The sequence below is a fragment of the Mercenaria mercenaria genome, chromosome 3, assembly GCF_021730395.1.
Source record: "Mercenaria mercenaria strain notata chromosome 3, MADL_Memer_1, whole genome shotgun sequence".
Taxonomy (NCBI): Eukaryota; Metazoa; Mollusca; class Bivalvia; order Venerida; family Veneridae; genus Mercenaria; species Mercenaria mercenaria.
Window position 1 is genome coordinate 39,555,181 of NC_069363.1, and position 25,978 is coordinate 39,581,158.

Here is a 25,978-nt window from a genome sequence, read left to right on the forward strand (position 1 = left end):
GCCACACACCAAATATCTAAGCTCTGGGCCTTACGGTTTAAGACAAGATTTTTTGAAGGTTTTTCCCTATACAAGTCGTATTTAAACCATGTGACCCCCCCCCCCCCCCCCCCCCCCCCCCCCCCCACCAATTTTAACCCAAGTGGGATAATTTGAACAATCTTGGTAGAGGACCACTAGATGATGCTAAATACCAGATACCAAAGCCCTAGTACCTGTGGTTTGGAAAAGAAGATTTTTAAAGTATTTCCTTTCGGTTGCAATGGCAACCAGTTCTGAATGGAATTCAATTCTATGAATAAGTTTTAAAAAGACCATCAAAGGAACATCACTGTGAAGTTTTATCAAAATTGGCCTTGCGATTTACGCGATGTTGTTTAAAGGAAAATGTTGACGGACGACGCCGGACAATCACTGACCACAATAGATCACCCTTGAGCACTTTGTGCTCAGGTGAGCTAATAATACAGGAACTTGTACATTATTATAAACAATACAACTTATGTTCAGAGTAAGCATAATTAAGGTTTAAGTCGTACATCAAAAACATGGATATAGTGAATTGTTTCAAAATTTATTATAAAATCTGAGCAAGGCACTATTTCTTAAGTTTACCCAACTTGGCATGCATATACAATCTTGGAATTGTAAAATGATCAGTTAGTATTCCTGAACTCCAAACCAATACTGACATCAGCTGGAATGATAGGTAATGGACGGAAGACTGCAGACTTATACCAAATAGTCACAAAGAACATTTAAACCTCGTCAGTGTTCGAGCTAAGAGTCTCTCGATTGATATTATTCTTCTCTTTGTACTAAGCGAACTGAATGGGAGTAGAAACTGAGCAATTTGACATACACACATGGAGATCAGAGTGACCGAGTACATTATATACACAAATCTCCAAAACTGTTTTTATCCCCCTCAACACTTGAAAATTTGAGCATGTAAGCTAAGTTCACGTAACACACTATTTCACAAAATAAAGGGTCACATTAATAGCAAAACTGAAAAAAAATAATATGTTAATATTATCAACAAAAATGTTTATCTTCAACAACAGGAATCATCAGTGAACTCAAATCAAAAGTATTAGAGCTCAGCCATTTATGGTAACTGTAAAAGTAGCCATATCCCGACTCATGGTAGAATCTGCTATGTAATCTACATTACGTACTATATCCCAAAATAAACAAGTGAAATACTTAATTAATCTAATATTTGTAAAAATATAATCTTACAACAGTAAATTTACCTTCCATATCACACATAGCTACAAAACAGCCTTTTGACTAATATGGAAATGCAGTTTCTAAGTTCTAATACACATGCTGTTAGTTTTTGAAAGTGCTATTCAAAGAAGCTAGTAGCTGTAATTCATACTAGAGTGCTACAGTTTGGGTTTATAATCTCATACAGAAACATTGTGCATGAAAACAATTTCAACCTATCTAAAGTAATAAAATTTCAAGATACAACTTAAATAAAGCATTGAACATGTGATTACATTTTAGTAATGAAGATTTCAGTTTTACCTTTCTAAAGTGTTGGGTATAATTATCATTTTAGATGTTGACATAACCTAAGTGTAATAGAATGTATGAACAAAGTTATATATACAGCTAAGTATATTTGATCGATTATTTTTCCTGTTCTTTTAAAGAAATTTGTGTTGGTAATGTAAATTACAGGTAGGGAATACACTTTGAATGGGTAAATACAGTAAGAAACATGTCAAGAAATTGTGGAAATTAACACTGCTTAACGTTTGAAACAATATGGCGAGTTGTTTATTTTAATGCCAAGTATCATAATGACTAGTATCTTTTATACTTTCTATCAATAAAAGTAAATTTCAACTTGAAATATATTACGTACATTGTCTGTTCAAAATAATAAATGCAGTCAGTTCAAAAGAATTAATTGTCTTTAATTCATTTACTTTCATAAATTTCAAAACGTCTTCCATTTTCTTCAAGTCATACCGGTGCATTTGTTAGTAATAGTTTACACTAAATTTGACCTAAAGCTCATCTGCGGGCATCTACCATTTCAAATTCATCTTTATGGTGAAATTAACTTTGCAGTATCAGATGAACTGATATCAAAACAAGAACTGACTTTAGGTTCCATGTTGACGTATTTTTTCTTCACAAGAACTTTCAACAATACGAACATTGTAGTTAACATTTAACTCGATCCTTCTCTTGGAACCATACAGGAGAAAATGCTCTCCTCATTTAGCCTTATACTGTGTCTTATATTCGCTTTGTATATCAGCTTATGGTTTGCCAATGTCCTAAATAAATTCAAACCGTTTAATAAGTTGGCTCATATATTATCACGACTATACAGTCATACTCATGCAACTGAAAAACTAAAAGTTGGTAATCTACGTGGTTAATTATCTTCGTTACTGTTTTGAAATCAAATATATGTGCATATTTTATATGATTGATTATTTCATCATATCAGTACACTTTGTGTCAGGTTGTTTAAAAAATATATGTTTAATATGCTTTTCAAGTACTAATATAATGATTTTCTTCATTTATTTATAGTGTAAATGGAAAAGTCAAGAACAATTTATAATTTACGTTACCAACATGAAAAAGAGATTTACCATTTAAGCAAATATGGGCCAGTTTCAAAATAGACGTAACATTAAACAAACAAATGAAAAGGACATTAATAAGATAATCCTACAGAATATCATTCCCATAACAGTTTGAAATAATCACGTTTTGCCCAGAATGGTGATTGAAGCTTTTGAATCACAATGGGTCATCGCTGTAAATACTGCTTTTCAAACGAAATTGATTGATGCTGATATCATTTTTATAAATAACAGGAACAATGAGTCATTAGTATGTTCAGAAACTCAAAGTAAGTAAACAAATCATAAATAATTAAGTTTGAGCTGTTCAATGGTTATCTTCAGCACACTTGAGTAAAGGCAAAAAAATTGACGCATATGACGTTTTAAGATAAAACGTTGTAACTCATCAAACTAATAATCAATATATAGAACCTTTAAAATGGTATCTTAGTAATGCGATGTGTTACAATGACCAAAGAACATTTGAATAATGTATTTTCGAATAGTTGATGTAACGTAGATTACATTAGGTAGATTACAAAGGTATTATTTCCTTATAAAATTTTCCCCAAAAATAGATTGACATATGACATTTTTTCTTTTTATACTTACCATCGTTAATGTTTTTCAAAGAACATACACCATAAACAATAACCGCTATTTATGCAGGGCATGTCGTGGCTTGAATTGATTTTATTTAAAAGATATTTTCCAAGGATATGCTTTTACAGTAGAAAGTTATAGAATTAAGTTTTTTAAGATTACATTGAGTCTTGCGACATTAAATAAAATGATATAAACAATACAAAAAATGTCATAACTTTGAAATATTTTGGCCGGCAATAAGTTTCATCTGTTATCTTTGCGGCGTAATCAGAATTTTTTAACTCATCTAAGTTGCACTAGTAAATAAGTCTTTAGTAATTCAGGTATAAAAACGACAGTACATTTTAGGTAATTCTGAGCCGATGATAAAATAATGAAAATAAGTTTCCAAATTTAATCTATTTTCTGTCAAATATTTTAATTACGCCTGTTGTAGCCTCTTATTAAGTTTTAGGCACAGAAAATATGTATAGTTGGAACGGTACATACTGGCGACATGCTTTATGTGACCCTTTGTTTCTGAGAAATATTGAACAACCCATAATTTTCACGTTAACAAGAGCTCGTAGCACACGAAATGCCCCTCTTGGTGCATTCAGTAACTGCACAAGGAACAGAAATTATTTGGTCACTGTGCACTGGATGTTTGTCGTACTGACCTCAAATCAATAATTATGGGTCATTTACCAGCCATAAGTGACCTCCGTATCAAATGTGACCTTAGACCAAAGCATTCTCTAGTTATTTGGGAAAAAAAACGTTCTACTGTTCTGGGTCAATGTGACCTTCACTTTTGACTTACTGACCTCAAAATCAATAGGGGCATCTGCTGCTCATGATCAACCTCCCTATTAAGATCCGTGATCTTAGGCCCAAGCGTTCTCAAGTTATCATCCGGAAACAGTTTAACTGTTCCGGGTAACTGTGACCTTGACTTTTGACCTACCGATCTGAAAATCAATAGGGGTCATTTGCTGGCCATGATCAACCTCCCTATTAAGTTTAGTGACCCTAGGCCCATTCATTCTCAAGTTATTGTCCAGAAACCGCTTAAATGTTCCGGGTACACTGTGACCTTGACCTTTGACCTACTGACCTCAAAATCAATAGGGGTCATCTGCTGGTTATGACAAGCATCCCTATCAACTTCCATGATCCTAGGCCCAAGTGTTCTTGAGTTATCATCCGGAAACCGTTTAATTGTTCAGGGTCACTGTGACCTTGACCTTTGACCTACTGATCTTAAAATCCAAAGGGGTCATCTGCTGGTCATGATCAATCTTGCTTTCAACTTTCATGATCATATGCCCAAGCGTTCTTGAGTTATCATCCGAAAACCGATTGGTCAACTGACAGACTGATCGACCGACATCAGCAAAACAATATACCCGAGGGCATAAAAATTATCACATATTCTATTTCATTAGGCTACAAGCTAATAAAGTAGTCATCAAACATTAATATCATCGGTGTTTATTTCATTGTTTGGAAGGACTACCTTTTGGCCGATGTCTTGTTCATTATTTACTTTCTGTTGAACACACAGTGCAGTAGTTTCTGGAGCATCATCTCTTGTTGGACTTCGCGAATAAATGGCATGTGCATTACCAGATGACTCGGGCTGAGTTGGTTGTCGTCCACCAAATTCAGACTGACTTGCTGGAATGCCATCTGATGATTCGGGCTGAGTAGGTTGAAATGTTATTACTGATTCTTCAATTGGTGCTTTGTCATCCTCTTTTGTATTGGGTGGAGTTGATTCGGGATTGTTGTGCGTAACATCGTCGGCTGATATGGTCTTCGGTGTTGTTTGCTGATTTATGACGTCATCAGATGTTCTGTTTATAACTGTGTTCTGGTTGGTGTTCTCATTGGTGTTGTACACGTTCACCACTGTAACATGTGCTAAAATAAACCACAAAAAGTAAAGTAAACAAGAATGATAGAATGATGTCAACCTTTCTGTGACAACCCCCACCCCCGAAAATGCTTGATAGAATAATAAACATCAACAATAGGGCATAACTCCAGGAAAAATAAGTTTCGAAACTCAGATAATATCCATTTCAGATTGGTAATGGATAACAAGTATGAACAATGTAGGAGAAGATGAGTACGCAATGTTTTGATGTAGTTGTAATATTTCAAAATCCAAAAAGGGCCATAACTCAAGAAACAAAATTATCGAACTTATATGTTCCAATAGTATGTATACGTTCACTTAATGTACTAGTAGATGACCAAGTTTTATTTCTAATTGTTTGGAACTGTAGGAATTGCATACACAATATCCTGATGTAGTTGTAATATCAAAATAAAAAAGGACCATAACTCCAGAAACATTAATTGGACATACAATTCCCGACAATATGTGCATGTCCACTTGTTGATGATTCACACCAAGTTTCATTTTAATTTGATGGAAACTGTATGAGGAATTAATTATATAATGTATTGATGTAGTTGTAATATTTTTAAGTCAAAAAAAGGCCATAACTCTACAAAAAATAATTGGACATAGAAGTCCTGCTAATATGCGCATGTCCACTTCATGTTGATGACGTATACCAAATTTATTTTCAATTTGATGTAAACTGTAGGTGGATGTGAGTACACAATGTTCTGATGTAGCTGCAATGCATTTCAAAGTCTTAAATGGGCCATAACTCCAGAAAAATTGAAAACGGATATGAAAGTTTTTATAATATTCGCATGTCCACTTTATTTTGATGGTGTATTCCAAGTTTCTTTTCAATTGGGTGGAAACTATGAGGAGTTGAGTACACAAAACAAGGTTTTGATGTAGAACTTTGTAATGTTTGAATGTCCAAAAAGGGCCGTTACTCTGAAAAAGATAATCGGACATGAAAGTCCTGATAATATACACATGTCCACATTATGTTGGTAATGTACACTGAATTTTCTTCGAATTGTATGAACAGTATAGGCGTCAAGTACACAATCTTCTGATGTAGTGACCAAAAAATAATTAGACATGGAAGTAACCACTATATGCACATGTCCATTTCACGTTGATGATGTGTACCAAGTTTCAGTTCAATTTGATGGAAAATGAAGAAGTTGAGTACACAAGAAAGTGTGACGGATGGACTGATGGGAGGACAAATGGTCAGTTCAAATACTATATGCCTCCTGGGGGCATAACACGCATCATTTTATAAACCAGATCCAAAGTATAGTCTGTGCATTAAGTTCTATGTTATCACCACATAAGTGATATGAAAAATTGTACTTTCTATGAAAATACAGAAATCATAAATGAAAACTCTACCTGGGGGCTCTTGAGATGTATCTTTGCTGCTCGGAGGCTGAGATAGTTCTTTGCTGCTTGGAGGATGAGATGGTTCTTTGCTGCTCGGAAGCTGAGATGTATCTCTGCTGCTCGGAGGATAAGATGGTCCTTTGCTGCTCGGAGGATAAGATGGTTCTTTGCTGTGGCTGTTTACTGTATTTGGTTCCGGAATGTTGTTTGTATCCATTGGAACAACCTTTCCTTTAGCTTTTCTGCTTTTATCAAGGGATACTACTTTCTGCACCTCATTAATTTCGTCATTTTTATCAATAAGCTTTTCTGTTTCACCTTCAGATACATCCATGCCTTTCCATTTATTTACGTTTCCCATTTCAGGTAACTCTTGTTTGTGATGGTTCTGACAAGCTCCACGTGGTCTTTGTTTAAAGTATAGTATCACAAGTATCACATTAATGCTGATGCTAACAAGCAGTAGAACTCCAAGGGTTATTGTTGTTGCATTGTAAGCTAAACATAAAAAAACAAGCTGAGTATAGTCTCTTTAAATATCAAGATAAAATAGTTCGATGGGATACGGAAATGGGTATTTTCAGACGCTGTGGGTATGCAGTATGGACATCATCTCATAATAAAATTGATATGCATCTGAGGTGTAGGAATTCAGAATATATTATTTCTTGAGACGTACACTTGCTTGTTAAAGTTTAAAGGTCCCGTCGCATACATTTTTACAATTTTAATATTCGTTTCTGAAGTGTCTATAGGATAATGCCGCACAATTTCACATGATTGAATAATAAGACTAGAAGTAAAGGGCTAAAACTTAAACATTTGATGATCTTCATGTGAAGATCTGAAACAGGCTGACATTCCGCATCATTGCACGTACCTGCTTTAGAATTAACATGGCCATTAAAACATGGTTATTACATTTTTGTTTTCAGAGCTTTTTCGTTCAATGTAAGTACCAAATTTTAAAATCGTAAGTTTTAAATCATGTTTGCATAACTTACTAGTACAATCTTGTTTGGAGGACTCTCCTGGAGGAAAACAAACTGGCCAAAACCTGCCCTTGCTGGTCCAGTATCCTTCATTTGAACAGTTCCACAAAGCAGAACCATCCATAAAGTAGTCTTGTTCGCATTGTGCATTTAAAGTAATACCTGGCTCATACCGTTTCGTAGGAAATGAAGGCCAAATCCCATTTCTGATTGGATGCGGTCGTGGGCACATGATCACTGGAACAATATTCATATATACTTGGTTCGATTAATACTTAAACCTCGTCGAAAATATTTGCTGAATCTGTACCCAAATTACCGACATGGTTTAACGTTTTTATAATTAATTTAATCCCAAGAATCATTTCTATTATCTTAAACAAGTTTTAATATTAACTGAAGTGTGGCACGTTTACAAAAAAAACACGAATTACTAGTATTCAATATATCTATATATATATATTATGTTCTAACGAAAATCTATTAATGTGTAATGTATTTGAAATAATTTGATAGGACACATTATACACAAAATAGCAAGCAAGTACATGAAAATTATTTATAACTTACGTTCGCATAAGGGTAGAGGGTGCGTCCAAAAGCCATTGCTGTTACATACAGTTGTGCTATCACCATACAGCTGATGGCCATATGCACAGGATGTCACAACAACGTCACCTGGTATTAAGGAGTATGAGGAACCGTTATGTTCACCATTTGCCACATTGGAAAGTACTGGACATACCACTTCTGCAATAAATATAATAACAATATCTGATTTATAGAGTGAGAGTGCAATGGTACCAAACTTAAGGAGTCACGAATCCGATAGTCTTATCCAAAGGAAAGGCAAAAGTTCTTTATTTTGAAATTTACTAAACACTATACGACAACATTATTGTTATTGAAATCGTTCATAAACTTTCTGAAATAGTCTCACTTCGTACCTTCACACGTGGGAATATCCTTTGACCAGATACCATATTCTTTACATTCTAAACGCCTAGATCCCTTTAACCGATACCCCGGTTTACAAGTAAACTGGATTATTTCACCAGGTTTTTGTGCGTCTAATAGGGATCCATTATGTTCTCCATGGTTAATTTCCGCCAGTATAGGACACGGTTTTTCTAAATAGAAAGTGTATGTGTGCAGACATATAACACTTCACAATACGAACGTCATATTAAAAAGATCCATGTTTTATAGGTATCAAAGTAAACTGTTACCAAATGCTTGTTGTTCTTAAAGTTGTTTTCATTGTAAATTAAACAATACATAGTCATTAAGTAAGACAATAACACATCTGAAAAGTAGATACCATGTGGGTAAATAACAGAATCGTGCTGTATAAATGAAAACACGTCTGCAAGCCATTTACTTTGTTGTATTCTACGTTTCCCAACAATCTTTCTTAACTAATAACAACAGCCGGTGTTTGTTGGTGGCGGGATATGTTGCACCTTTCATTACCTCTCGTAAACAGAATAAGTTTAACCGAGTCTGCTATTATTTTTCTTGGTTGCATTCTTGCAAAAGGATCTAATACATATATTTTCATAGTTTTAAAACCGATCTGTTATAAATGACATTAATTACTTAAGTTAATCCTACAGGACTTCATTAGACCAAAGTCTATAATGAGTTTTTAACATTAGATAATGTCCATTGCGGACTACTTTGGTCTATAATGTATCAATAATGAATGGTACATACCTTTTGCTAACTTGGTCACTTGTTCAAGTTGGTGCTCTGGAAGAAAAGAGTAAAATCAATTACAAGGACCTACTCCAAAGTGTATGTAACTCGTGTCCACTTAATGTTGATCATGTATCTTAAGTTTTATTTGAATCGGATGGAAAGCTAGAAATGAAGTTGTAGTATTGTAAAGTCAAAAATGGGGAATAGATCAGGAAGAGGATAACGACGGCTCTGAATCGCTCACCTGACTGACTATTTAACCTTAAATATATGTATGACATTTAGTATACTGAAATGCGCAAAGATATGACAGAGACAAGAAATCAGGACTTACAAGCTCTGCGACCTTGACCTTGAAGATATGACCTTTCAAAATGTGTCAAGACACACACTCATCACTGTTGTTAATTACACAGAATAAATAAAATCACATTAGGAACAGACAGGATAAAGTAGCAGTAAGTCCTAAATCAAAGTGTAAAAATCATTAACATCTTTAGAAAATAGTCTCTTTGAATAAATTCAACTCCGCGCCAGATTTTTTAATATATGCCTGTTAGACCTATTACACAACAGTTTTCAGATAGTTGTGTGCAAGTCTGAGGTAATATTCAGATCAAACCAAGAGTTCACATATACAACACTTAAGATCATGAAAGAAATGCATGTCAGGAGTTTATATTTTTCCCGAGGCGCATTCGAACTTACTTTAATAATCCATACAAGAATGTTTCTAACCAAGTCAATGCATGGTAAATCTTGCAGTTCTGTCAAGCAGAACCAAAATTTGTGATAAAAGCCTAAGCAAGAATCCTTCTGACTAACTTCGAAGAACACCCGCCATAAGATTCATGGGCAGAAGTTGTTAGAAGAATTTTCTTTATGTAGCTCTGGCACCCCGAAAAAACGCCCAAGCACACATTTGATCATAACTGAGAAAGGAACATACACGCATGCTGTATATCAAGTTTGGCGATGATCCATCAAGCGGCTAATGAGAAGAGGTTGTTTAAAAAGATGTTCTTTTTGTAACCCTCGTGACCCCTTAACGGGTCTATTCACTGACTGAGAGAAGACCATCTAAGGATGCAATGACCCAAGTTTGCTGGATATCTAGCATAAGGTTCATGAGCAGAAAGTGGTAAAAATATTTTCTATTTTTACCACAGGAAGTTGAAAAAACGGAAAGAGGACCATCAAAGGATGCTACAGTTTGGTGAAGATGTGAAAAGAAAAGCAGTTGTTTAAATGGGTTTCTATCTTCAGTACCTATAAAGGGGTCAAGAGCCCTCATTTTAACAAAGTTGAGAGAGCATCTTATAAGGATCAAGGCTGGTGAAAATTCATCAAGTAATTCGTGAGAACAAGTAGTTTAAATATTTTTCAATGTTTAGCTCTGTTGGCCCCTACAAGAGGCCAAGCAGACCTATTTGAACAAACATGCGACAAGTACATACAAAGATGCCACAGATCAAGATTAGGATGATCTGTCAAGAGGTACATGAGATGAAACCGTTTGAAGTAAGTTTTTTTTCTATTTATATCTCTTGTGGCCCCTAAAAAAGGTCTGCAGAACCATTTCAACACATTTAAGGGGTGCTACATATCAAGCTCAGTAAAGATCCACCGAGCGGTTCATAGGTAGAAGTTGTATATCGAGTTTTCTATTTTTAGCTCTGGATGCCAGCAAACTCATTTGAAAAAAAAATATGAAAGTACCTTACAAGAATGTTACAGATCCTGTTTGATGATGATTCATCCAGTTGTTCAAGATAAGAAATCGTTTAACTGTTTTATGTTCTATTTTTTTTAACTTTGACAGCCCTTAAGAAACATTGATGCTAAAGAACAAACAAACCAATTGTGAACGACGACGGGCGTTCAACCATCCTCAAAGTTCATTAGAATGAGTATTTCGTGCTTAGATGACCTATAACGAAAGTGAACTAAATAAAGAAGGTACTTTTTACACTTACGTTTGCATGTACTGGTGCAGTTTGTCGGTAGCTGACTAGTAAAGCAATCGTCTAGGACGTCAGTGCAAGGGCGACACTTCTTGAATACCTCACTGCAAAACTCGATCTGTCCATACCTGTTAGAGAAGTGATAAAGTTTGTTCGTTTTTGTTTCGTTGGGTGTAATGTTACACTGACAAAATATCGATCACATGGCGACTATATTACAGGAATTCCCAATGTGCCCCCCCCCCCCCCACCAAGCACTGATTCAGACCTGGGCGACATCTAGGTAGAACCACTGATCTTCCGCATCGAGCTTGACTTCTTCAAATGAAAAAATACAACATCATAAGCGAGAAGGTGAGCCTGCGACCTTAACACTAGGCCACATAGGTGAAGTATATTTAATGTTGACTAGAACTATTCTACGACATGCGTTTTAAACACCTAGGAACGTCAACCATTCAGTAAGTGTTTCATTGCAGAAATAAACTTCAAAGCTTTTTTGCCCATCATTTCATTCTTTCACATTTGTTAATACATTGTATCAAAATTATACTAGTACTCATACAAATTACCGGTTCATAGTTTGTGCTATATGACCCACAAGTTTGCAGGGCTAAAATCAACAAGAGATCACAGAGTGATCTTGGCGCCCACCATTGAGCCATTTTTGAATGTTCCAAATTTCAAGACTAGCTCAAGGTCAAAATCAAGGTCAAATTTCATTTCGGTACACAACACTGTGCATGTGGTCCAAATTTGGAATCTGTAGCTAAAGAAAAGTGAAAGTAGGTCACTAGATCAATTTCAAAGTTCATTTTGGTATACAAAACTATGCATGTGCTTCAAATTTGGAGGCTGTAGCTTGAGAAATGTGAAAGCAGGTACTAGGTAAAAATCAATGTCAAATTTCAATTCAGAACACAAAAATATGCATGTGGACCAAATTTGGAGCCTGTAGCTTCAGAAATGTGAAAGTGGGTCAATAGGTCAATCTCAAGATCAAAGTTCATTTCGGTACACAAAACTATACATGTGGTCCAAATTTGAAGGTTGTAGCTTGAGAGATGTGAAAGTAGCTCACTAGGTCAAAATCAAGGACAAATTACATTTCGGAACACAAAATGCATGTGGTCCAATTTGAAGTGTACCTCAAAATGTGCTATGGAAGAGGGCACTAGTCAAAGTCAGGTCAAGATTTCGGTCACAAAATGCATGTGGTCAATTGAGCTGTAGCTGAAATGTGAAAGAGATAGGTCACTGTGATAGCAGGTCAATTTAAGTGTCTCAAAATGTAAGTATTCATTACGGTCATGTCAAGTCAAATGGAAAACTATGCATGTGGTCCAAATTTGAAGGCTGTAGCTACAGAAATGTGAAAGTAGGTCACTAGGTCAAAATCAAGGTCAACTCATGTCAAGGTTCATCTTGTCACTCAAAACTATACTTGTGGTCCAAATTTGAATGTTGTAGGTTATTGACAAGAAGATTTTAAAAGCTTCTCCCTATATGAACCATGTGACCCCCGGGGCGGGGCCATATTTGACCCTAGGGGGATAATTTGAACAAATTTGGTAGAGAACCACTAGATGATGCTATATTACAAATATTAAAGCCCTAGGCTTTGTGGTTTGGACAAGAAGATTTTCAAAGTGTTTCCCTATATAAGTCTATGTAAACCATGTGACCCCCAGGGCGGGGCTATATTTGACCCTAGGGGTATAATTTGAACAATCTTAGTAGAAGACCACTAGATGAGGCCACATACAAAATATCAAAGCCCTAGGCCCTGTGGTTTTGGACAAGAGGTTTTTCAAAGTTTTTCCCTATATAAGTCTATATAAACCATGTGTTCCCCGTGGCGGGGCCATATTTGACCCCAGGGAAATAATTTGAATCATCCTAGTAGAGGACCACTAGTTGATGCTACATACCAAATATCAAAGCCCTAGGCGCTGTGGTTTTGGACAAAAAGATTTTCAAAGTTTTTCCCTATATAAATCCATGTAAGTTATAAAAATAAACAAAGGGCCATAACTCACTCAAAAAATGTTGAACCAGGCTGATTTTCAGGGGGACACAACTAGGGTACCAATACATAATTCTAACAAAGTTTGGTCAAAATCCCCCTAGTAGTTTCTGAGGAGATGCGATAACGAGAAAATTGTTAACGGACGGACGGACGGAAGGACGATGGACCACGGACGCAGTGTGATTTGAATAGCCCACCATCTGATGATGGTGGGCTAAAAAGAAGGCAAGCCATTCAATAAATGTACATTATTACAGTTATCTACTGCTCCACCTGTTCTACTATTTCATCCTAGGATCTTCCTACTTTTCCATAACAAACGCTTTTCTTTATTTCTCTTTAAACAAGAGATCACAGAGTGATCTTGGCGCCCACCACTGAGCCATTTTTGAATGTTCCAAATTTCAAGACTATAGATCAAGGTCAAAATCAAGGTGAAAGTTCATTTTGGTACACAAAACTGTGCATGTGGTCCATGCATGTGGTCCAAATTTGAAGCTGTAGCTAAAGAAATATGAAAGTAGGATCAGTTTCAAGGTCAAAGTTAATTTCTGTACACAAAACTATGCATGTGCTTCAAATTTGAAGGCTGTAGCTTGAGAAATGTTGGTAATAGATAAAAATCAAGGTCAAATTTCAATTCAGAACACTAAACTATGCAAGTGGTCCAAATTTGAAGCCTGTAGCTTGAAAAATGTGAAAGTAGGTCACTAGGTCAATCTAAAGGTCAAAGTTCATTTCGGAACACAAAACTATGCATGTGTTCCAAATTTGACGGCTGTAGCTTAAGAATTCTGAAAGTAGGTCGCTAGGTCAAAATTAAAGTCAGATTTCAGTTCGGAACACAGAACTATACATGTGGTCCAAATTTGAAGCCGTACCTTCAAAAATATGAAAGTAGGTCACTAGGTCAATGTCAAGGTCAAAGTTTATTTTGTACACAAGCCTATGCATGTGGTCCAAATTTGAAGGCTGTAGCTACAGAAATGTAAAAGTAGGTCACTAGGACAATCTCAAGGTCAAATTTTATTTCAGTACACAAAACTATGCACATGGTCCAAATTTGAAGGCTGTAGCTTGAGAAATGTGAAAGTAGGTCACTAGGTCAAAATCAAGGTCAAATTTCATTTGGAACACAAAACTATGCATGTGGTCCAAATTAAATGTGAAAGTAGGTCACTAGGTCAATGTCAAGGTCAAAGATTATTTCGGTATAAAAACCTATGCAAGTGGTACAAATTTGAAGGTTGTAGCTACAGAAATGTGAAAGTAGGTCACTAGGTCAAGATCAAGGTCAACTCATGTCAAGGTTCACCTAGCCAATCAAAACTATACATAAGGTCCAAATTTGAATGTTGTAGGTTATTACAAGAAGATTTTTAAAGTTTTTCCCTATATAAGTCTATATAATTAAACCATGTGACCCACGGGGCGGGGCCATATTTGACCCTAGGGAAATAATTTGGACAATCTTGGTAGATGACCGCTAGATGATGCTACATACCAAATATCAAAGTCCTAGGCCCTGTGGTTTTGTATAAGAAGATTTTCAATTTTTTTCCCTATATAAATCTATGTAAATTATGAAAATAAACAAAGGGCCTTAACTCATTCAAAAACTGTTGAACCAGTCTGATTTTCAGGGGGACACAACAAGGGTACCAATACATCATTCTGACAAAGTTTGGTCAAAATCCTCCCAGTAGTTTCTGAGGAGAGTGATTTGAATAGCCCACCATCTGATGATGTTGGGCTAATAAAATCAAGACTTTTGTTTCACTTGAAACTTCACGCCTTTTAAAATATCAACTTCGGGTAGACTTGTCAGTAACTTGTAACACTTTCAGCTACCTTACTTACCTTAAAAGGAACACCTTCTTGTAAACATTTTGCAAAATACAGAGAAAAAAAACGTAACTTTTCTTTACGAAGTATTTTACAGAAATATGCTTTTTGGTCAAAGAAGTGAATTCGAAAAGCAGAAGACAGACCTTAAAATTATACATATTCCCTACATATTGATGTAGCAAAATAAAGCTTAAATTGATGTCGTAACATTTGATAGTAAATTTCTACGTACGTGTTGCAGTAATCTCCGTGGCAATAGAAAATTTCATTGTCAAAGTTATTTTTCGTGTGTTGGCTAAAGTCTGCTTGGTCCAAAAGAAGGAAAAATAAAGGAAGGACACCTCGCTTCATCGTTTCTACAAAAATGAAAATAAATATTTTGTTCTACGAACTTGCAAACTACATCAACTGAACATCTCATAAGATGATACATAATTGAGCCGTGCCATGAGAAAACCAACATAGTGGCTTTGCGACCAGCATGGATCCAGACCAGCCTGCGCATCCGCGCAGTCTAGTTAGTATCAATGTCGTTCGCTTTTAAAGCCTATTACAATTAGTGAAACCGTTAGCTAACAGCATGGATCCTGACCAGTCTGCGAGGATGCGCAGGCTGGTCTGGATCCATGCTGGTCGCAAAGCCACTATGTTGGCTGTCTCATGGCGCGGCTCAATTATATTGTTTGACCGATTGTTTCCAAATTTCAACTCAACGTGGAAGGCCGATGCTAACGTATGTCGTATACCGAATCAAACAATAAATACTTATATTGTAATAGGCGAAACAATGAATGTCAAATGCTTACTTCGATATGCGGAAAAAACTTCTATAAGGACATTCGTCCTTTGAAAAGTTGGCAAATGACTGGCAAATGACCTTTCCTCCTTTAAAACACAACTATTAGAATTATAAGATAATCAGAATCTTGATGCCGACTACAATCTACATGACAACAAGGCAGTCTGAAAGACAACTATATCCCCTTCCGCTCAACGGTTATGGACAGTGGCCCAAACCTTTGATATTGAGTTGTGTCCTTGATCTTGAGCCGACATGGCTGGCTCATAGATTCTGCACATCGTATTGATGAGGTGTTCATTTGATCCAAGTTTCATAATTATCCTTCAAGGGGTTTAGGAGATACAGAGCGGACACGAAATGGAAGGCTCAAACCTTTGACCTCGAGTTGTGACCTTGACATCGAGCCGACATGGCTGACTCTCGAGTTCTGCACATCGTCTTAATAAGGTGGTCATTTGACCAAAGTTTCATGATTATCCTTCAAGGGGTTTAGGAGATACAGATCGGACACGAAATGGAAGGCTCAAACCTTTGTCCTTGAGTTGTGACCTTGATCTTCAGCCGATATGGCTGACTCATAGATTCTGCACATCGTCTTGATGAGGTGATCATTTGGTCCAAGTTTCATGATTATCCTTCAAGGGGTTTAGGAGATACAGAGCGGAAACGAAATGGAAGGCTCAAACCTTTGACCTTGAGTTGTGACATTGACCTTGAGCCGACATGGCTGACTCATGGCACATCGTCTTGTTGAGTTGATCATTTGACCCAAATTTAATGATTATCCTTCAAGGGCTTTAGGAAATACAGATCGGACACAAAATGTTACAGACAGACGGAGATCATTCCTATAGCCCCCGCCACTCGTGGCGGGTGATGAACAATTTAGATATTGTCCCTGGCGGCAAAATACCTTCTCGTGTACCTTAGCAATGACATGTCCTGGTCATCATTACATCAGAAGAAACCCAACAGTTGCCCGCAATACGTCAAGTCTAAGGCAGACACCACACTTGTTAGACCTTTCTCTTAATTACGCGTCATCAGTGTTAAATCCTTATCAAAACCAACAAAGTCAAGCTACTAAAAAAAGTCCAACACAAAGCCGCCAGACCCGTTCCTTGAGACTTTATTTTAGAGACTAATAGTGTCAACATCATGCTCTAAATGCTGAAGTGGATACCTTTTTTAGCACAGAACAGCTCAATGCATTGTGTTGATGATCTGTAACATATTTCACATCCTTGTTGAAATTCCACTGCATCATCTGCCAATAACCAATTCCCGAAAGACTATGCCTCGTTAGACAATTTTACCCGCCAAATCAACGAAAAAGATATATACATGTATAGATACTTTTATCTCGGCAACCGCCGTGGCGTGGGTCCTTATCCTGTCACCCGTGCGAGAAATACAATCATTCGACAATTCAGAAGCTAATTCCTAATATCGTAAGACATATCTTAATTTAAGTCTCCACAGAATCTAGACACAGAAATTGTTTAAAAATTGTAAATAGAACATTGTTTACTCGAAAAGGTTTGAATGGCAGAAGTTTTTACACATACCTGTAGGCGAATATTTGAATGCTTGAAGTACCTCTCTCATATCGATAAAATCATTCATGAAACAAAATATTGAAGCCTTTTCCCCACATCCATTCTTATCTGAATGCGCATGCTAACAATCTAATAATACACGTCATGATCTTAAGTATAATTATTATAAGACTAAATAAAAACCTAAAAGTAACATATAGGGCCTATATTATATAGATAGATAGTTTATTAACAAAAGGTTACAAACCCATGAGTTCACATATAACATATAATCATATAACATTTAAATAGTAATGTCAATGGCGGTGTGAAAATTAGTGATTTTACAAATACACATAAGATCAGATGTATACCTATGCAATTTGACATATCTTTAAGCAATTGTCTTGGTCATAAACAGTTCTGTCAATTAACACCAATTCCTGGACATATTAACTACATACTAAACTCGTTATAATTAAGTTGGAATCTACTACTTAAACCTGTAATTATCTAGATATACTATCATTTGTCTTGATCATAAACATTTCTGTCAGTTAACACAAATCACTGAACATATTAACTACATACTAAACTCGTTATAATTAAATGAGAACCTACATAAACATGTAATTATCTGCATATAATATCAGAGAGGAGAAAAGTGTGTTAAGGGTAATAGATAGTTTTACGAATTTCAAAAGCCCTGTATACAAAAGTGGACAATTTTTTCAGGGTAGAAATGTTTTCAGTTGATAACAGTTCTGTAAATTTAGGTATGTTTGGGTTTTTCCAGTAATATTTATGTATATACTTCGCTCTGAGGTCTTTATATAGTTTACATTCTAGTAAAAAGTGAAATTCGTCCTCTAGGTTATTACATATCACACATTTCCTTTCATTTCTTTCGATTTTGTTCGGCTTGTGCCATCTGCCTGTTTCTATCAATAATTTATGTGCTGACAATCTCAGTCGTGTTAATGCTATTCTAAATTTCATTACATAAACATTATCTAAGTAAGACTTAAAACCGAAGGTTGAAAACAGTTTGTAAAAAGAAGCCCTTGAAGAATTCTCTAAAGATTCATTCCAATGTTGCATGAAATTGTCTCTTATTCTTTGTTTGAAGATAAATAAGAATAAAGTTTCATTTCCTACTCCTTGATTTAACCAAACATAGTGAAATCCCAATTGTTCTAATAATGATTTGACTGATTTTGCCCAACAATTATTATATAAGGTGCACATTTTTTTATGCAATCATTTCATTAGGAAAATGTTTTCTAAATGTCAAGCATAGATCTGTCACGTGATTTCAGCAAAACATGCAAAGAAAATAGCTCTACAGAGCAAAACACAAACAAACAAACAAACAAACAAATTTAAAACGCTGAGAACTATTTGAATCCGCCATTATGCGACAACCATTTTATAGTTAGTGTCTTTGTTCCCATAAGAAAAACTTTTTCTCCAAGATAGTGCCAGTTTCATTAGAAATGTACCAAGGTTCAGAATATTTAAGAAGAGTATTGAAATTTGTATCAAAAGTTTTACACGTGGTCGAAATTTCTATGCTGTCTCTTCAAAAAACAATAAAGTAGACTGGAAAGTCAAGATTAATATTATTCAAGACGAGTACTGAAATCAGCATAAAAAGTTATACATGTGGTTCAAATTTTATGCTGTAACTTCAAAAACAAGTAAGTAGGTCAGTAGGTCATGATAGAAAAAAATTCAAGATGAGAATTGAAATCTACATCAAACATGTGGTCCAAATTTCTTCGCTGTAACTTTTAAACATGGAAGCAGGCCAGTAGGTCAGATTAATGATATTCAAGATGAGTGATGAAATCTGTATCAAAAAAATATACAGGCGGTTCAAATCTCTTTGCTTTAGCTTCAAAAGAAAGTAGGTAGGTCACGATTAAGGCTATTCAAGACGAGTAAAGAAATCTGTATCAAGAATTATACAGGTGGTCTAAATCTCTGCTATTGCAAAACAAGAAAGTATGTCAGCAGGTCAGGGTTCAGAATATTAAAGAGGAGTATTGAAATATGTATCAAAAGTTATACATGTGGTCGAAATTTCTATGCTGTACCTTCAAAAACAAGAAAGTAGGTCAGTAGGTCATGATTAATTTAAAACTATCCAAGACGAGTATTGAAATCTATGTCAAAAATTATACAAGTTGTCCAAGTTTCTATGCTGTAACTTCAAAAATGAGAAAGTATGTCAGTAGGTCATAATTAAGACTATTCCAGTATTGAAATCTGTATCAAACATTATACGTGTGGTCCAAAAACAAATGTCTATCTTAAACAAGAGGGCCAAGATGGCCCTAGGTCGCTCACCTGAGAAACACACCATAACAGTGTTAACATGTTTGACCTAGTGATTTCATGGAAACAAATATTCTGGCCAATTTTCATTAAGATTGGACCAAAAATGTGGTCTCTTAAAGCAGCATGCCTCCAGATCGTTCGACAACAAAACAATAAATATTTGTTTAGATATCTTGAAATAAATGCTATATTTCTTAAGGCTTTAAAACTTAATTACTGACAAACTTTATGTTATGGAAACACGAGAGAATTTGCTGTTTTTACTACTTTTTACGATGAAAATCGAAAAGCGTTTGTCACGCTTTTACTCCATGTAAACTGTCTCGATTATATATATCTATATTTTGAAAACATTATTCGCTACTTCAGCTACAGCGCTTAGCCTATTGGTTACGACGACGGGAAAATGTCTTTATTGTCGCGGCGGTCCGGGGGTTCGATTCCCGACGCGGTCATCCTTTTTTAACTTTTAAAATATTTTAGAAACAAAAATTCATATTCTAATGTTCATAATATGACCAAACTTCAATTTGAAAGAAAGATTATTTTTAGCCAATCTGGAGGCATGCTGCTTTAAGTGTAAACAAGTATTTTCTTCAAATTGACCTAGTGACCTAGTTTATGAGGCAAGATGACCTACATTCGAACTTGACCTAGATTTGATCAAGGCAAGCATTCTTACCAAATTTCATGAAGATCAATTAAAAAATACAGCCTCTATCACATACAAAACGTTTTTCTTTGATTTGTCTTAGCGACCTAGTTTTGCCTAATTCTGACTAACTTTCATGGAGATCAATTGAAATTTATAGTCTCTATCGCATACACGAGATTTTTCTTTGATTTGACCTAGTGACCTAGTTTTTGACCACAGACGACCCATATTCTAACTTGACCTAGATTTTATCACAGAAAACATTCTAACTAAATTTTATGAAGATCCGGTATAAAATGCAGCCCCTATTGCACACACAAGGTTTTTCTTTGATTTGACCTAGTGACCTAGTTTTTGACCACAGATGACCCATATTCTAACTTGACCTAGATTTTATCACGGCAATCATTCTGACTAAATTTTATGAATATCCATTGTAAAAGCAGCGCCTATTGCGTACACAAGGTTTTTCTTTAATTTGACCGGGTGACCTAGTTTTTGACCCTAGACAACCCATATTCAAACTTGACCTAGATTTCATCCAGACATTCTGATTAAACTTCATGAAGATCCGGTATAAAATACAGCCACTGTTGCACACGCAAGGTTTTTCTTTGATTTTATCTAGTGACCTAGTTTTTGACCCCAGATAACCCATATTCGAACCCGACCTACATTTCATTAGGGCAATCATTCTGACAAAAAATCATGAAGATCAATTTAAAAATACAGCCTCTATCGCATACACAAGATTTTTCTTTGATTTGACCTAGTGACCTAGTTTTTGACCACAGATGACCTATTTTCGAACTTGGCCTAGATTTAATCAAGGTAATCACCCTGACCAAATTTCATGACTATCCATTGTAAAAGCAGCCCCTATTGCGTACACAAGGTTTTTCTTTAATTTGACCGGGTGACCTAGTTTTCGACCCTAGACAACCCATATTCAAACTAAACTTAGATTTCATCCAGACAAACATTCTGACTAAATTCCATGAAGATCCGGTATAAAAAACAACCCCTATTGCACACACAAGGTTTTTCTTTGATTTGACCTAGTGACCTAGTTTTTGACCCCAGATGACCCATATTCAAACCTGACCTACATTTTATCACGGCAATCATTCTGACTAAAACTCATGAAGATCAATTGAAAAATACAGCCTCTATCGCATACACAAGGTTTTTCTTTGATTTGACCTAGTGACCTAGTTTTGACCCCAGATGACCCATTTTTAAACTTGGCCTAGATTTCATCAAGGTAATCATTCTGACTAAATTTCATGAAGATCAATTAAAAATACAGCCTCTATCGCATACACAAGGTTTTTCTTTGATTTGACCTAGGGACCTAGTTTTTGACCCCTGATGACCCATTTTCGAATATAGTCTAAATTTCATCAAGGTAATCATTCTGACAAAATTTCATAAAATACAGCCTCTATTGCATACACTAGCTAAATGTTGACAGACGACAGACAGACAGACCACGGACATCGAGCAATCACAAAAACTCACCTGAGCATTGCTCAGGTGAGCTAACAAGGGACCACCCAGGCGTGGCCTCTACTGACCCCAGTCACGATTTGAACAGTGTTGGTAGAGAACTACTAGAGCATGCCGCACACCAAATAGCCAGGCATTATGATTTCAGAAAAAGATTTTTTGAAGTTTTTCCCCTGTATAAAGCCAATGTAAAAACTGTTGACATGATTTAAACAAACTTGATAGTTGACCAATAGACAATACTAAATACAAAATATTTAAAGTCTGGGCCTTATGGTTCTGGAAAAGAAGACTTTTCTTGTATAAGTCAATGTAAAACAAGGGGCACCCCCGGGCATGGTATATATTGACCCAAGGATCATGATTTGAACAATCTTGGTAGAGAACCACTAGAGCATGCCACAGAGTAAATATCTAAAATGGTGACCCTACGGGGATAATTTGTACAGTCTTGGAAGAGGACCACTAGATGCCTCATAACAAATGTCAAAGCCCGTTGTTAAGATTTTTTAAGTTTTTCGCCTTTCGGTTGCCGAGTTCTGTACGGAATTCAATTCTTTGAACAAGTCTCATCAAAATTTGTCTGTAAGTTTAGTAGATGTTGTTAAATGTTGATGGACGACCACTAGTGCTCAGGTGAGCTAATAATATAACGACATTTCTATATATATATATATATATATATATATATACCGGAATCCCATTACTATATTTAGATAGGAATGGGAATTCCTATCTATTTTTAGACTAAGTATGGGTGCGCTTTGATTTCGTATTTATGAGTTACGAATCTCAAATGGAAGCCAAAACTAATACAGGAGTCTGAGACTCTATCAATAAGACTCCGGAAGTCTATCTAAAAAAAATATCCCCTTTATATGAAATAAAAACTTTACTTCTTTATAAATATATATACGGGGGTGGGCGGGCGGTATTTTTTTTTTAAGATATACTTCTGGGGTCTTACTGCTGATAGCATTTCAGACTTCTGTGCTCAGACAGAGCCCATATAACATACTCCTATCGCCGTCGACACTAGTCCAAATAATTTGACGTCAGAACTGATTGAATCAAGAGAGCGATTCTGTCCCATCACGAAAATATCTCAGAATCAGTGATTCTGAGATATTTTCGCGATAGTGAAGAATCCCTCTCTTTACGTGGAGGAGAGATCATTAAACTGTGCAAAAATTATCACAATATCGCGACTCGCATACAATTAGACATTGTGAATAACAACCAACAACAGGAAAACCTACCTATCACGGTATCAGTTATCCAATTAATCCTAAATTTTAATATGACCAGACATTTAAACTTTTATCACAGTTGATCTATACGTTCATTTTAATTTGATAGTTTACATTTTTCTATTTCCCATGTTATGACAGGTCCTTGAAAAATTCCTCGATAATAAGAATGAAAAATGTCACAAAAATGAATGTTCAATAACTTTATATGGACGTATACGCTCGTATATAGATCTATTTATATATTTATTGCTTATGTCACCCACTGACGGAATGTGTGACGTCGAGCTCTATGTATAGAATGACAATTTTCTGGGTTTCCGGTGTAACGTTGTAAACTGACCCCCATAAAATAATGACCCCTTTTCCATAAAATAATGACCCCTCCCCCGATTTTATCTATAAAATATTGAAACCCCCCCCCCCCCCCCCCCCCCAACACCTCACCTAACCTATTACTAACATCTAACATACTCTATATCAATTCAACTCACTGTCGTGTTTGTTTATATTTGTTGTTGTTGTTTCTGCTGCTGCTGCGTCTACAGTACAGCTGACACAACAGCAGTATAACTTAGAGGCCCCGCTAAGAAATAAACGTACACCTATTGACAAATGTTTAAAAGGATTTTCATTTGAATTATCATTATTGTACTTAAGGAGAAGTATTACAATAATAGAAGATTTAAGGTTAGAATCTACTATAGAAATAGAGAACCGATATTTAGGCTGGAGGATAATTTGGTTTTGTTTACAAACAGTGTTATCATCTTTTATTAGTCATTTGAAATGATTCTGGTCATGTTTTCTTGATAGAAATTAAGACCATCCTTTCGAAATAAAACGCTAACGAAAATAGAAACTTGGATATAGAATCTATATTTTATATGCTGGTTCGTCATCGATTTTGGGCCTTTATATAGACTATTTTACGGAGATTTGTTTCTTTGCCTCTCCAGATATGACATTTGATAAACTACCCGAAGAGGACCAGACTAGAAAGATTCACATCATGTGCTATCAGCAATCTGACGCCAATCACATTTTTACTGGTCACTCATTATAATTGTTTTTCCTGCCAAGCAAGTTGTGTATATTCGATTTTTTTCTGTCGTTATAAACATTATTGCATATCAGCTAAAATATTTGTTGATAAATACTTACCACTTTTGTGAGCCTCGGTGGCGAAATGGTAGCGCACTTGCTCATTAAAGCGGATAGGTCTCACCAAAGGGATATTGTTTCGCCGTAACTTTCAAGGTACACGGTAGGACATACTTAGAACCACAGGTGGCAGTAACGTACCTAGGATACAGTATGGATCCATGAGCCATATGCACTTAAATTTACTACAATTATAATGTTTTCTTAGGAAAAAAATGACAAAAAGCCATTTTGAAAAAAATTTTGCTCCTGTGACAATGAGCCATGAGAAAGGTGATCAAGAACAGTTTGACATGTGCATTGCTTCCAGGTCCGTATTTTTTTTTCAAAACAATATTTCCTTATCAATGGTTGGCCGCCTTTTTGGCAAAAGATTAATCTTTCAGAAAAACCTTCCTTCAAAACCCAGTTCCAAACCGTTTACGCATCACGAGCGAGCAACGGCATACAAAACGATAGTGATTTCTCCACCCGAATAAATCCCACACATTTTCGCTCCGAAGTCTCCCCGTAAAACAAATCAAGTACACCATGTCAGTTAAAAATAGCACTGCAAGCAGTCAGAATAGGCTAAATGTAAACTAACAAGACTAAAAATAAGGTTCAATTCTACTTAATTACTTACCAGTTGTTATTTATTTGAATTTGGTAAATAATCCTCGTGAGCCATCGCTGCTTGTTTATATTCGGATACTCTTTGGATTTTATCGCTACGTTTGAAATACGTAAACTGTCACCGCCAATGAAAACGTTCTTTACAACCACCGTCTTGTCAACGGTAATCATGGCAGGCGAAGATAATTCCGAAAGCGAAAATTATAAATAGCGAATTTGTAAGTAACAAAGTAGGATTGAACCTAGTTTTTGGTCTTGTTAGTTTGTGTTTAGTGTTGTTATGAACGGTTATAACGTTATTTTAAACTCGCACTGTGTGCTTGATGTGTTTTAGGGGGGAGACTTCGATGCGAAAAATGTGTGGGATTTATTCGGGTGGAGAAATCACTATCGTTTCGTATGCCGTTGCTCGCTTGTGATGCGTAAACGGTTTGGAACTGGGTTTTGAAGGAAGGTTTTTCTGAAAGATTAATCTTTTGCCGAAAAGGCGGCCAACCATTGATAAGGAAATATTGTTTTGAAAAAAAAATACGGACCTGGAAGCAATGCACATGTCAAACTGTTCTTGATCACCTTTCTCATGGCTCATTGTCACAGGAGCAAAAATTTTTTCAAATGGCTTTTTGTCATTTTTTTCCTAAGAAAACATTATAATTGTAATAAATTTAAGTGCATATGGCTCATGGACCCATACTGTATCCTAGGTACGTTACTGCCACCTGTGCTTAGAACATAGATCACGAAGGTGCATGACTTTTTGTTTAGAACACGTTTTAGATCTAAATCTTTTTTGTTACCTATAAAAGTTTCATGCTTCAAGTATTTCAACAGGCTTAAGTTTTATTTTTCCAAGGTTTTTTTAAAGATTCGGTGAGACAGTACCTTTAACAGCCTCGTATCTTTGTGACATCGCATTATATGCAAGGTATAACGTATAATTATGTTGCGCATACATGTATATAATTATTAATTTACCTTCTGTACAATGTAGTGTAAGCATTCTGGAACTTATAGTAATGGTGATTTTGTCCGAAATTTTAGAGGAAACATCATTTTGTTATTGCATCCTACATGTT

General features: G+C 35.7%; 1 protein-coding gene across 2 annotated transcripts; it reads right to left on the minus strand.

The window, feature by feature from the left end:
• Positions 1 to 560: 560 nt before the first annotated feature.
• On the minus strand, positions 561 to 23,384 carry LOC123532622 (complement factor H-related protein 5-like). 2 transcript variants are annotated; one of them, XM_053538257.1, is made up of 10 exons: positions 23,133 to 23,384; positions 17,012 to 17,516; positions 15,259 to 15,382; positions 11,162 to 11,277; positions 9,201 to 9,236; positions 8,432 to 8,614; positions 8,055 to 8,234; positions 7,497 to 7,721; positions 6,502 to 6,990; positions 561 to 5,114 (listed from the first exon to the last, which is right to left on the minus strand). In XM_053538257.1, exons 3-10 carry the CDS (start codon positions 15,375 to 15,377, stop codon positions 4,660 to 4,662), a joined length of 1,803 nt encoding a protein of 600 aa, XP_053394232.1. In that variant the 5' UTR covers positions 15,378 to 15,382; positions 17,012 to 17,516; positions 23,133 to 23,384; the 3' UTR covers positions 561 to 4,659. The 2 variants fall into 2 exon arrangements, with proteins under 2 accessions (XP_053394232.1, XP_053394231.1); XM_053538256.1 differs by lacking the exon at positions 17,012 to 17,516 and having other exon boundaries at positions 23,133 to 23,383.
• Positions 23,385 to 25,978: the final 2,594 nt, after the last annotated feature.